This window comes from Limulus polyphemus, unplaced genomic scaffold, assembly GCF_000517525.1.
Source record: "Limulus polyphemus unplaced genomic scaffold, Limulus_polyphemus-2.1.2 Scaffold245, whole genome shotgun sequence".
NCBI classification, from domain to species: domain Eukaryota; kingdom Metazoa; phylum Arthropoda; class Merostomata; order Xiphosura; family Limulidae; genus Limulus; species Limulus polyphemus.
The window spans coordinates 367359-379675 of record NW_013665855.1 but is presented as its reverse complement, the minus strand read 5'-3'; the positions used below and the strand labels follow the sequence as shown (position 1 = coordinate 379675).

General features: G+C 32.8%; 1 protein-coding gene across 2 annotated transcripts in view; it reads right to left on the bottom strand.

Annotated features, from left to right (window-relative positions):
- Positions 1–11652, bottom strand: part of LOC106478740 (interleukin-1 receptor-associated kinase 4-like) — a 23392-nt gene extending 11740 nt beyond the window's left edge. Inside the window, exons 1-4 of one of the 2 annotated variants that reach the window (XM_013939301.2) lie at positions 11498–11652; positions 8935–9143; positions 6123–6292; positions 3067–3487 (exon numbers count right to left, since the gene is read on the bottom strand). In XM_013939301.2, coding sequence (XP_013794755.1) covers positions 3067–3487; positions 6123–6292; positions 8935–9131 — 788 coding nt within the window. In that variant the 5' untranslated portion in view covers positions 9132–9143; positions 11498–11652. Of the gene's footprint in view, positions 1–3066; positions 3488–6122; positions 6293–8934; positions 9144–10834; positions 10877–11497 lie in introns of those variants that run through there. The other variant, XM_022382382.1, reaches the window with a different exon arrangement.
- Positions 11653–12317: the final 665 nt, after the last annotated feature.

Here is a 12317-nt window from a genome sequence, read left to right as displayed (position 1 = left end):
TAATTAGCTATTCTCATCCAGTGCTGCTCTCTATATGCAGATTCTTTCTTCACACACATATCACAAGCCTTCTGCTCCCTCCCTATTGGAATCGAATTATTCCAACATGTCTCTAATGTAAATCATGATGCATCATTTCACCACCAATAGGAGCATGACATACTCACGTGACACATGTGACTCCTTCTATACGCCTCTACCGAACTATCACTTCAAGGTTTGGCAGAAGACGTAAGTACTGGAGGAAAGTATGGAGGAAGGGTGGGAAGTACCTATTGGAAATACATTTTTAGTATAGGAAAATTATATCTTCTGTTATGGGACTTCCCTCTCCTCACAAGATTAGCCACACTGATTAGGAGGTGAGACCAGTGCGAGGGAATGACAGAAGTACCCCCTGATAGCATTCAAAGGGTACCTCTGGAAGTGAGAGAGTCAGATATGAAGATCTGATAAGGAGAACTGCACCACTTCTGAACCAGGTATACTCTTTGCCCATCCGTAAAATGTGTAGTAGATAAGGGTGGAAAAAGAGAGAAGCACATCCAAGTGTGAGAGAACTTTGACAGGATAGTGATTCTAACCCTGAAATATATATGTAACTCAATCCCACCTAGTATAAAAGTGGGTAAAACAATAGATGTGCATCTAGGTGTAGAGCGGCTAGGGCACAACAGATCGTACTCGGTAAGTCAACTACATCCAAAACCCATGCTGCTGGGAACTGACATCCACATGAGAGTAGGATGAGAATCATACCATCTTTACCTCAAGTTCAAGAGAAATGATGGAATCTGTAACCACTCCAACTCCTGAGCATGAAACATGTATTAGCTTTAATCGATCTGGGTACCAGACATCTGGTATCGAAAAGATGTATATATAATATAAATCAACTCCCCCAACAGTGAAACTGACCTGAACCATCCAAAAAACCAATAACATCCTCGGATTAAAATACAAAGAGGGATAGCAAAAAGGACAGAACCAGAACAATCCCCCTTCTCTGCACTGTGACCCACAACACAGAAGAAGTATGACTGGGGAGGAAGATAGACACTCTAAACATGTGTGAGAACTTATGTTGATTGGTTCTACTCTAAATCCAAAACCCAGCCAGAGGGTACCATCATCCATGCGAGGGTAGGATGAGGACTCCCAATGGAAGGGGTAAACTTCACTTTGATATTTCACTACTTTGTGAAAGTACATTGCATATTGGAGGATATCACATCATCTACACCTACAGAACATCTCCTCCCATATCTGTTCTGAATGGTTATAGCCAACTTTGTGTAGAACCAATTCAAAAGGGTGCCTCCATGGTCAACCACCCCAGCAGCTTGGAACTGGAAAGTGGTGAGGACTCCCATACTCCGCTAGAAGAAAGGGGGTGAGGATGTGGTGGAGAGTCCAGAGGAACGTCATCACCTGAGACAGTGCAATGGGTGACCACAAAATTCTATTTTGAAAAGCAGACCATACCGATTTATTCAACACAAGACATGACAAGGATGGGTAGCTATCCCCTTCTGCTTTACACATGCAGTTCAAGGGTGGTACTGTCTGGAAAGGGCAAGTTTATGAAGCAAGTACATCGCAAGGTTATTCACTTACAAGTGATCTTGTGGAACACTCCATCTCAACAGTGAGCATTGCAAAGCCATGGAAGATAAAGTATGAGTCAATATGGCTGTACAGTGCAGATTTCAAATCAAAGAATACCTGGTCAGGTACCACTTGCCACAGAGCAGGATTCATAAAATGAGGAAAAGAAGCAATGGCCCCTGAAGGGAAAAGCATGAATATAAACTTACCCAGTCAAGATCACACTGAAATCTGAAGAAAGGCCACAGATGGAAGATGAAAACCCCAAAAAGAAGAAACTGTGATATGGTGTAAATAATTAGAGACAAACATATTAGGTGTAGTCCACATGCCCAACTGTAGGAATTCCTCCAATGATAAATGAAGATGAGAGGTGAGGGAAAAGATGAGGTGTTGAATCTGATGAGGAGACACCTAAAACAAATTCCGGGAGGAAGAAGCCAATCAAATCAAAAGGCAATCCCAATTGGTGAGGGTAGAAGGAGAAAGATCCTAAACAGAGGAAGATTGCAAAGGGATAAGAGCCAGGAACGGGTACCACAGAAGGAAGCTGTGTGGACAATATAAAAAGTATGGACCGTACATAGAATGCTATCTGGATCAGAATGAGGGTAGGAGCATTTACAAAAATGGAAAGAGGTGAGTGAGGCCACTGTGTTTGATCCATACATGAGCAATATCTCAGCAAATAGAAAAGATAGGAGGTTCTTATTTTATATTCTAGCTTGTTAATATCATTAATTTGAGTTTGTTCTTAATTTGTATGAAACTAAAGACTATGTATTTTTACATCACAAACATTTAATTTAAACCGATGGCGCATTCAACATATCATGTGACACATAAACATTGATGTTTTGGTGTTGTTGTTTTTTATATTAACTTTTAAATAAAAAAATTAAATAATGTATAATATTAAAATTTGAATTATAATCTACAATTTGATACCAAACTTATTGACATAAATTCATAATATAGTAGTTCAATAAAATTTTGAATGCGAGTCAACATTGCAATGACATGGCCTTTGATCTGTGTGGAAAGGGTTAATAGTCTGAGTTAGTTGTGACCAAAGTTAAGTCCCAGTTCTTGCCAAGTGAATGGGAGGTACATATTGCATCATTACATCATAATGTTCACTGTTCAAGCAGGACACTGACACATGAACGTGAAAACTGTAAGCTTTTGATACGTGTTTTTCTTTACAATAACTAATATAAGTATAATAATTATTTCATGAACTAGTATTAAAATCTTCCAAAAGCAACCAAAAAATTAGCTCATATTCAGGTTTCTTTTGATATTCATTGGTGATGTTTAGGATAAACTGTTCATTCTTAAGTCATTGTTTTTATGAAAAGATCAAAGTAACACTTGAAGTTTAACAGATTAAATAAATTCTATCAAAAAGTCAAATAAGAGTCATGTTTTGACTGATTGAAAATAAGACATACTTACAGTGCAAGAACCCTAAGTTCAGCCGAAAACTGACCATCAACAGCTCCTTTGAATCGTTTAATTGCCACTGATTGTCCACTCTTTAATGTCCCTCGATACACAACAGCAAATCCTCCTTCACCCAGCTTAGCACCTCCTCTACTCACAGAAGTCTCGCTGAAGTTTTGAGCCATAGATGAAAGTTCTTGGTATGAAAACCTAACAACACTATTCTCCACGCACTGAAATTCATCAGCATTGCTTTCTCCAGGCACAGTATGTGACTCGGAATTCCCTGATTCATGGCGTCCTTGAACTAGGACTGTTTTCTCCTCCTCGTGTGAAGTACTTGTTATTCCATGTTCATATTCTGTATCCTCTGAAGAACTCACTATGTTTAGAAGTTCTCTGGTTTCTAAATAGTCCTTTTCAACAGGAGAACCTGCAGGTCAATATTACAGAATATTTTAGTAAGAATACATATTAATGATGAAACTTTCCCCACCTGCAGTTACTCCATGCATCACAAAGCAATTTACTCGTGCAAAAGTAGTTGGCAAAGATATTTCAAATTTTGTTCAACCTTAAGCTGGCTTCTAACAGAAGTAGTTTAAACAGGAACAAAATACTAGCCTTGTGTTCAAGGCCTAGGTCTATATTTGGGAAATGTTTTAATAACATTACTTGGTTTACCAACAGTTAAATACTCTTTAAATAGTTTTTGAATATTTTTGGTAATCAACAGTTTATAAACTATTGGATTACTACAACTTAACAACAAAGAAGAAAAATACTGAAACAACTCGTACTGTAAAAGTAATCTAGGCTTAACCAGTTAACCTAGATTTACACACTGTCCATGGTCAACAGAAGTAATATCAGTTTTCTGTGTACAGAAGATAGTCTTTCATCTTCCAAAAAACTGACAGTAAAATAAGTATCCTAGACTTCTACCTAAAAAAAAATATGAGAATTATAAGCCTCAACCATAAACTATCACTGGCCTTACACATCTGTATAGGATGAAAAGGAGCACCTTTTTTTTTTTTTTTTTGGTATTATAAATATGAGTTTTTTTCATCAGAAAAAAGAAAGAAACTGGTATGCTGTGAGATAGATTCCTCCTGATTCTTGAATCACTATAATAGACACTTACACCCAGCAGAATAGTACCTAACAAAAATAACTGAATAATATTTTATTAATACATTGGTTTGTAACAGCGTAAATGTTCAAAAATAATTACAAACTTGTTGAAAACCTGCATTTTATTTGTGGAGATAAACATTTTAACTAGTATTAAATTTTACTTACAAGAACACCATAAACCGACATGCCTAAAGTTGCAGTTCATTGATTAGCAAAGACAAAATAGTTTACTTTTAAAAATGAAAACTTGTGTTATATTTATCATTTCATTAGTTTCTTATGTTAGATAGGTTTCACTACATATCATATATTATGTATCATGGTCATAACATTAACATCACCTTGGTCTGTCAATGTCCTTTCATATTTCAGTCAAACAGGGTTCAAAGTTCATATTTTCAGTTTTGTTTATTCTAAAATAATTGGCCAATTATTTAAATAACTATGACTACTAAGACATATGACTGATAAAATTATTAACTGCCACATCCCTGCTCTTGTATTTTGGAAAAGTATATTTAAATAAATCTCTGTAACAACTTGTAAGATGCTTAGTTTTCTCATAAGGTAATCATAGTCAGCATTTGTTTGCTTGTCGATTTTCATGGTTTGTTTGGAATTAAGCACAAAGCTACACAATGGGTTATCTTTGCTCTGTCCACCACGAGTATCAAAACCCAGTTTCTAGTGTTGTAAGTCCGCAGATATACCACTGTGCCACTGGGGGGGGGGGGATTTCATAATAAAACTACTTGAGGGTTTCCTGCACTAGCCAACCCTTGTTTAGAAGTGATGAACTAGAGAGAGAGAAGACAATTAGTAAACATCACCAACTCTTGAAATAATCTTTTATCAATGAAAAGAGGGATTGACTGTTATATGGCTGAAAGGGCAAGCAACATAACTGTAACGTATAATAGAAAAAGTTTTAATATTGTAGTTGGTATAGCGTAATGTTTCCAGAAATAATTTTTTAATGACAGAATTACTTATCCATGGGTTACGATGTCCTTACTCGCAAAAATTAAATGCTTTTTTTCATCAGCTCAGTACCCTCACTGTTAGCGATATATTTAGCTGTCAACCTAATAACAATTCACAAGGTTCAGCCAGTTTAGAAGATTTAGGTTATACAAAATCAATATATCAACCTAACAATGAAAACAACCTTTTTAATACAAATACAGTAATAAAAATAGATACGTTGAACATTCTTAACAATACCGTTAATAAAAGTAATATTAAAAAATAATGGAGTATAGGTTATGGAATATATAAACAAGATAACTTCAAAATTAAAAGTGTCTGCTTTGTTGACAACTTTGGACTTGTATGTTTGAGTAATGAGGCTGATATCTAAATACAGGTAATGAACTTTGTTAATAACGAAAAGCTTTTTCCAATACGAGTTCCGGGTGATAAATTTGTTTGGCTGTCTTTATAAAAACCTTGATAATTAGGTAAGAGACATTATCTCCAAATGTTACTGATGTGTAAAACTATATTATAGTGTTTCTTGTTAAATGTAAATCTGCAACTTGTTGACTGAAGTTGTTTCCCAGAGGTATTTCTTCTATTTGTTGATAGATATATTGGATGAATTGCACAAACAAACTGTCATGTAAAAACAATGTAACTTGTGAGAACTTGTTTAATTTGAAATAATGGTTATTTTTTTTATGAGTAATGCTGTCAAATGAAGATTTTGGTTTATTAACTCAAAGCATTAATTTACCAGAATTATTTACAGATGATTATCGAGATATTTTCATTTGGACAGACATCATAACTCACATAGATTATTGAATATAGCAGTGATACACATTACAGCATAACATCATTAAGTATTAGGCTACTAAAGAACAACTTTTCATATGAAATTTTAAAATATTTTCATAATACTGACCTGCTGTAATGCAACAACATACCTTGCAAGGCCTGAACAGCAACAAAATCTGCAGCTCTATATAACCTTGTTTCTTTCAGAAGATCTAGAAGAGTATTTACAGTTGGTCGGTTCTTTCCTGTAGTTGACCAATGAGTAAACAGAGCCTGAGCTGGACTTCCTCCAGGTTTATTCTTCTGAGCTTTTAACACACTAGTAAATATAAACCCACATTATTATATTACAGATGCTTATCAATCTTTGTTGGTGAGAGCAGTGGTCTATAAAATTCACATAAGAAAGATTTGGATAATGAAGCCAAGTCTAACAATCTAGATTACCCACACTGTAAAATTACATAAACAATTTAATATTAGTACAATTCAATTTAATATTTCCTGCAAATTTTGAAAGGAACCTAGATAACCACACAAACCACCTTTCAGTAAACAATTCCTCAAGTTGACAACTGAAGAATGATTTTGTATATAAATAACCCTGTAACCATACCTGTCAACAAAGCCAACTAAATGGGTTTAGAAAAAAAATGCAGTACAACACCAGCCATTTCTTTCAGTACACAATCCCACACATTAACAACTTGAATGGTAATTTTGTATACAAACAAGCATATACAGTATTTGAGTTGTCATTGTAGAAATTACCTTTAACATCCAAGTCATAATATCAAATGGGCAGATTAGATACTCGTTAGTTTAAACACTTGAATAAAATACATTTAATTATTTTAATGTTAAAAAGAGAATTACTTCAGATGTTTAGGTTTCACTTCACAGACTGTCTTTTAGACACAGAATCATTTAAATAACTATTCTATTTTAACCTTTCTAGCAAACCAATATCCACTTTATGGTAAGGAAAACAAAATATTCTAAAAGTGACTAAACAAAAAACAATAGCACTTTAACTCTTTCAAATTAAAATTTCTAAAAACAAATCCCTTTACCAAATTAGATTTACAAACATAGCGAAAAATTAAGAAGGCTTAAAGTCTCATAAATATTCACACTCAAGCTCTCCATCTACATTCTAAACTCTTCTCAAGTTGTTGTTCCCCAAACACAAATTTATACATTTCATTACTCAAAAAAAAAAAAATCATCAAATATAAGACTAACTGTTAAACATATTATATTCTCTAATTACTGCACCAGTCCTGCCCATCAGTTTATCAAAGCAAATTTGAACAAGTAAAAACCACTAATGGTCACAGGGACTAATTATTAAATATTTTGCCAGTGACCTTGTATCTGTGAAGTTATGCATGCCAATTTGTCATCACAAAATTTGGCAAGACTTTAGTAAACATTACAAGTCTGTTGTACACATAAAATGTTTTTATAGTGAAGTATTTGTACTAAACCCTTTGCTAGGAATTTCTGAAGTCTTTAATGAGTTAATCCAAGTGAAAGGTGATTTTTCATGATAAGAATAAAAATACTTCTTTTGATCTTACAAAAAATATGAAATATACTTGTAACTGTTCTGGAATAACTGCAGATTGTAAAATACAATTATAATTAGTTATCTAACACAGCCTCAACCTTCTAATCATTTCACATCTATTTCTTTTAATGTTATTAGATTATAAAAATTTATATCCTATTTAATAATGTGACAGTCAATTAACCACAGTGATTATCAAAGAAGGGTAACTTAGTATAAACAAAAAATTAAGTTACAATCACACAATGTAGTTAGTTCTGGCTTGCCTCTTCAAATTTCTTTTTTTATTTAAGTTTTGTTATCTAGTCCGATAAGTTTCTAATTTTCAAATTTTAGTTACTTTCGTTAATAAATTATATAAAAATAAATAAAAATGTATGTGGTAATAGCACCCAAATGCATTGGGGATATCCCATCTATCAGACAAAATCCCAACACCGATATCAATCTAGTCAGCCATCATGGAAAATCATAAAAAAATTAATCCAACAAGGGTACGAAGCTGAGTGCTTACACCCACAACATCTCAGCTTCTACAGCCTTTCACTGTCTATAGCCAGTTGTGGGAAGGTAGTTACCCTTAAAATTCTTAAAGTAGAAATGAAATGAAGCCACCCTAATATTTGCACTAATTAAACTCCCAACTTCCACCCTTACAAAAAAAGATACTAAATAGAACTACAAAATATTGAATAGAACTACAAGAAATATACATCCTAACTTAAAAGTTCTTATATAATTCTTACTCCCAACTTCCTCCATTAAGAACTTTTAAGGTAGGGTGTATAGTTCTATTTAGTTTTAGAGGCTAGAAATTTACATTCTAGTTTGTCAATGTCTGTAGTATAAATGTGAAATTTATGAGAAATCCAGCAGATCATAAAAGGTAGAAATGAAACCTAAAATGGATAATTTGGAAGGTAGATTCATCACATGATACAAAGTAGTGAAACTGAGAGTTTATCTAAATATTTCCTTTCGAAATTATGTAATTAAAACAGTTAATATAAAACCATGAATTAAAATACTGTTTGACGCCAAGCTTATTGGCATAAATTGTCTAATGAAATTCTGAATGAAACTGTGTAAAAAAAGTCATGACATGCAAACTTTGATCCACCCAATTCTATGGGATTAAGGTACTGAGTGTTGCTGGCATGAGGAGGATGCCAAGCTTATTGGCAAAAATTGTCTAATGAAATTCTGAATGAAATTCTGTAAAAAAGTTATGACATGCAAACTTTGATCCACCCACTTCTATGGGATTAAGGGAGTGTTGCTGGCATGAGGAGGATGCTACAGCTTTACAGAAGGATTTGGATTATTTGGGAAGCATTATTTATTTTTGCTTTTATATAATTGGTGTATAATAAAAGATAAAAACATACCTAATATTATTATGTGTAAATAAAAACCTGCTGGAATCATCAGGATGACAAATGACAGCTGCTAGCTCTTCCCAGCTGTCAGAACTATCTAAAATCTGACACAGGCGATTCCGGAACCAAATGGGCACCTTGCGTAGCTCAGTTGTTAGTGTAACTACTTGATCAGAAGAACAGCCAGATATAGCATGAGAATTCATCGGATTAGGTTCCTATTTAAAAAGAGAATGAAATTATTCTAAACTATACAAAAAAAGGTTATTAAATGTATATGGTCAATGAAATATTTTATAAAATAACTGATACATGGACTACAAATGGCCATTTGTCCTTCAAGGCTGTTCATGCACATCTCTGCCTAAAAGAAAAAAAAAGAAAATATTTAACTTATTCTGTCATTCTGTAGTATTTAACATCCTCAATACAGCTAGAAATACTCAAAGAGTTTAATGTCCCATTTGTACTTTACCAATATCAATATGATTAAAAAAAACAAAAACCAAGAACTGACCCCTGAGGTACACCACTAGAAACGAGGGTTTAGGTTGACTCATGCAGGCAATCATGTTTTTTTTTTGAGGAGGCTGCTTATGATATCATTCATAACAAAATAACATTATAATTATAGATTAAAATACTCACAGTTTTAAAAATAATATAACAAAATATGAGATAATTTTCTACTTAATTATAAATTTACCAATTTTATCTCACTAGATAAAATATAGTTTAAATATATAGATACATAACATGGGTGGAGACGGCTTGAATGGGTAATGAAGAAAAACTTTAATATAAGTTTAACATTTGTGATTAATGTAAACATTAATGCTCTTCAAGATATTTTGAAACAAGACACTTTCATTATCTCTCTCTTAAGCTAGAAAATTTCTTTTTTTACCATTTTATTTTTATAACTCTCAGCATTCTCCATTCTACCAGTATAGTTTTAAATTCTTAAAGCTGTGTGTTTTACTTGTACTTTAATTACTTTATTCACCCATTTAGTAAACAAATTAAGAAATTTTGGAAGGCATACATTCCTTTTTAGTACACTTAAACTGACATAACAAACAAAGCATATTAAGCTTTATTTATGTTTTTTCCCCTTCAGATTAGCTACCTAATATTTAACTTAAAATATCTTATAATTGTTGGAACTTGAATACCCAAAAATCAAGGAAAATGAGTTTTAATAACTCTATAAACATGCAAGTTAATATCGTTATGATTGCCAATGTTAAAGCGGTTTTGTACAACCATATCTCTAATCATATTCTCCTCAGTATGAGGAATCAAGGTCTAAAAACTGTTAAACAATACCATCTTTAGTAGGATAATTACTGAGCTACCTTACAAACTATAACACACACATATTTATAATTCTTCAGCCTCAAAACAGACTAACACAATAAATTAAGCTTGCTTTTATTACATAAATAATTTGTTATTATAATGGTAATGGCCAAACAAAGTTTGTACAGTAGAATATTCCAACATGCATCTCTGTTTTTTATCTTTGAGGAGCCTCAATGCAAGCATTCTCCATATATTTTTCAATCTCAACAATTTCTCTTCTAAGCTTTTACCACACTTACTCAAAATGAAATTAGCTCTTCCCTTCTTTCACCACCACAATCTCTACAAAAGGCCTTAAAACTTTCCAAGTTTCATAATCTTTATTTAACTAAAACTCAACAATACCAGTAACATGGTAGACTGCTACCAGAAATTCTAACAGAAAAACCTCATTGGAAATACTTCTAAATTCCAATATCAATGTAATGAAAAATTTATTTTCAATTTCCTTGCCACTGACCCAAGTATAATTAATTAACATGTATGCTTCTTGCCTTCACTAAATATTTATATGATACTTCAAATATCAAAATTTTGAACTGACACTATAACTTTTAAATATATTCCGCATGAAAGGTGAAAAGGCACACCTTATATCATCTAAATTATAACACTTTTCACATAACTGGCTCAATGAAGATTAATTTAATGTTGATTCTACAATTTTAAAGTAAAACTAAAAGTAAAACATTATTATTTCTACCAAACTACAAAACATTAAACAATATCGTTTATTCACGTTTTCATACAGTATTGTGTAATTAATTACTACGTAACTACGTCAAGATTTGTATGCAGAAGGGTAGTGTTAGTGGGTTGAATATGAAATAACCCTTTCATAATATTAACTCAATCTGAATCCAAGAGGTATACAATGTCCATTGTAACAGTACAGCTATGTAAGTTATAGGCCTATGATGTATGCTGTTTCAGTTTAATCTAAAAATTACTATATTATTATTATGTATTTAATTTCCACTTTAACGTACGAATCACTCAAGATTTTGTGGCAAACCTAATATTATAAATTAATAGGCACTGCAATTAAATAATTAAAAATATAAAAAAGTAAACAGTTTTAATTATACATATTATTACTGTTATTAATAATAATATCAACATCATTATCAGTGTTACTGTTAGAAGCTTCCAGATATAATTTTACACAGGCAGTAATAATATTAATATAAAATTCCCATCCACTTACCAAACAAGTTCTTCAAAAACACACTTGTTCCTTCGCCGTTTAATAAGTGTATTTATTTGTTGTTTTGTTTTTTAATCCTCAACAAAAGATGGATCAGAAAACATCTTTCGTAATATTAAGCATACACCCATGTAGCGACTTTGCTACTGTTGTGTACTACTACTAGAAGGAAGTTTGAAACTTAATATTTAAAATCGCTGAATTGAAAAGTAAAAAAAAAAAGAGTTCCTACGGATGAACGTAAAATAACTATTCCCCTTTGTTTAAGTTATATAGTGCTAACTGAAAATGAAAAATACATAATAAACAGTAGGGAACGACCACAAGACGTTTGTTTGTTTGTTTGTAATTAAGCATAAAGCTACTCAATGGGCTATCTGGACTTAGAACGCTAGAAACCGGGTTTTGATACCCGTGGTGGGCACAGCACAGATAGCCCATTGTGTAGCTTTCTTGAACAAACAAGCTTGTTCTTTTTTTGCTTATTAGAGTTAATGCTTGCCGGCGTACGGGATATATTGCTATAACGCCGCAAGTTATGCAAAAATATTGTTACGTCTCCGTTCGTTAATTAACTTTTCTTAACTTCGTTCCGACGAAACTTTAGCGACACAAATCCTTACTTAATAAAACTGGTTTATTCTTTCGAAATACAACTTTACGATACACTTATTTTCAACAATCGCGCTAAAACAAACGCTATATCAACGAACGTCAATAATACTTCTGACTGCAGTTCAATTACTCACTATCCACTCACACGCATTACATTACCGCGTCACGTTGTCCCCCTCTTATATATACCCGCCTACCCCATCTA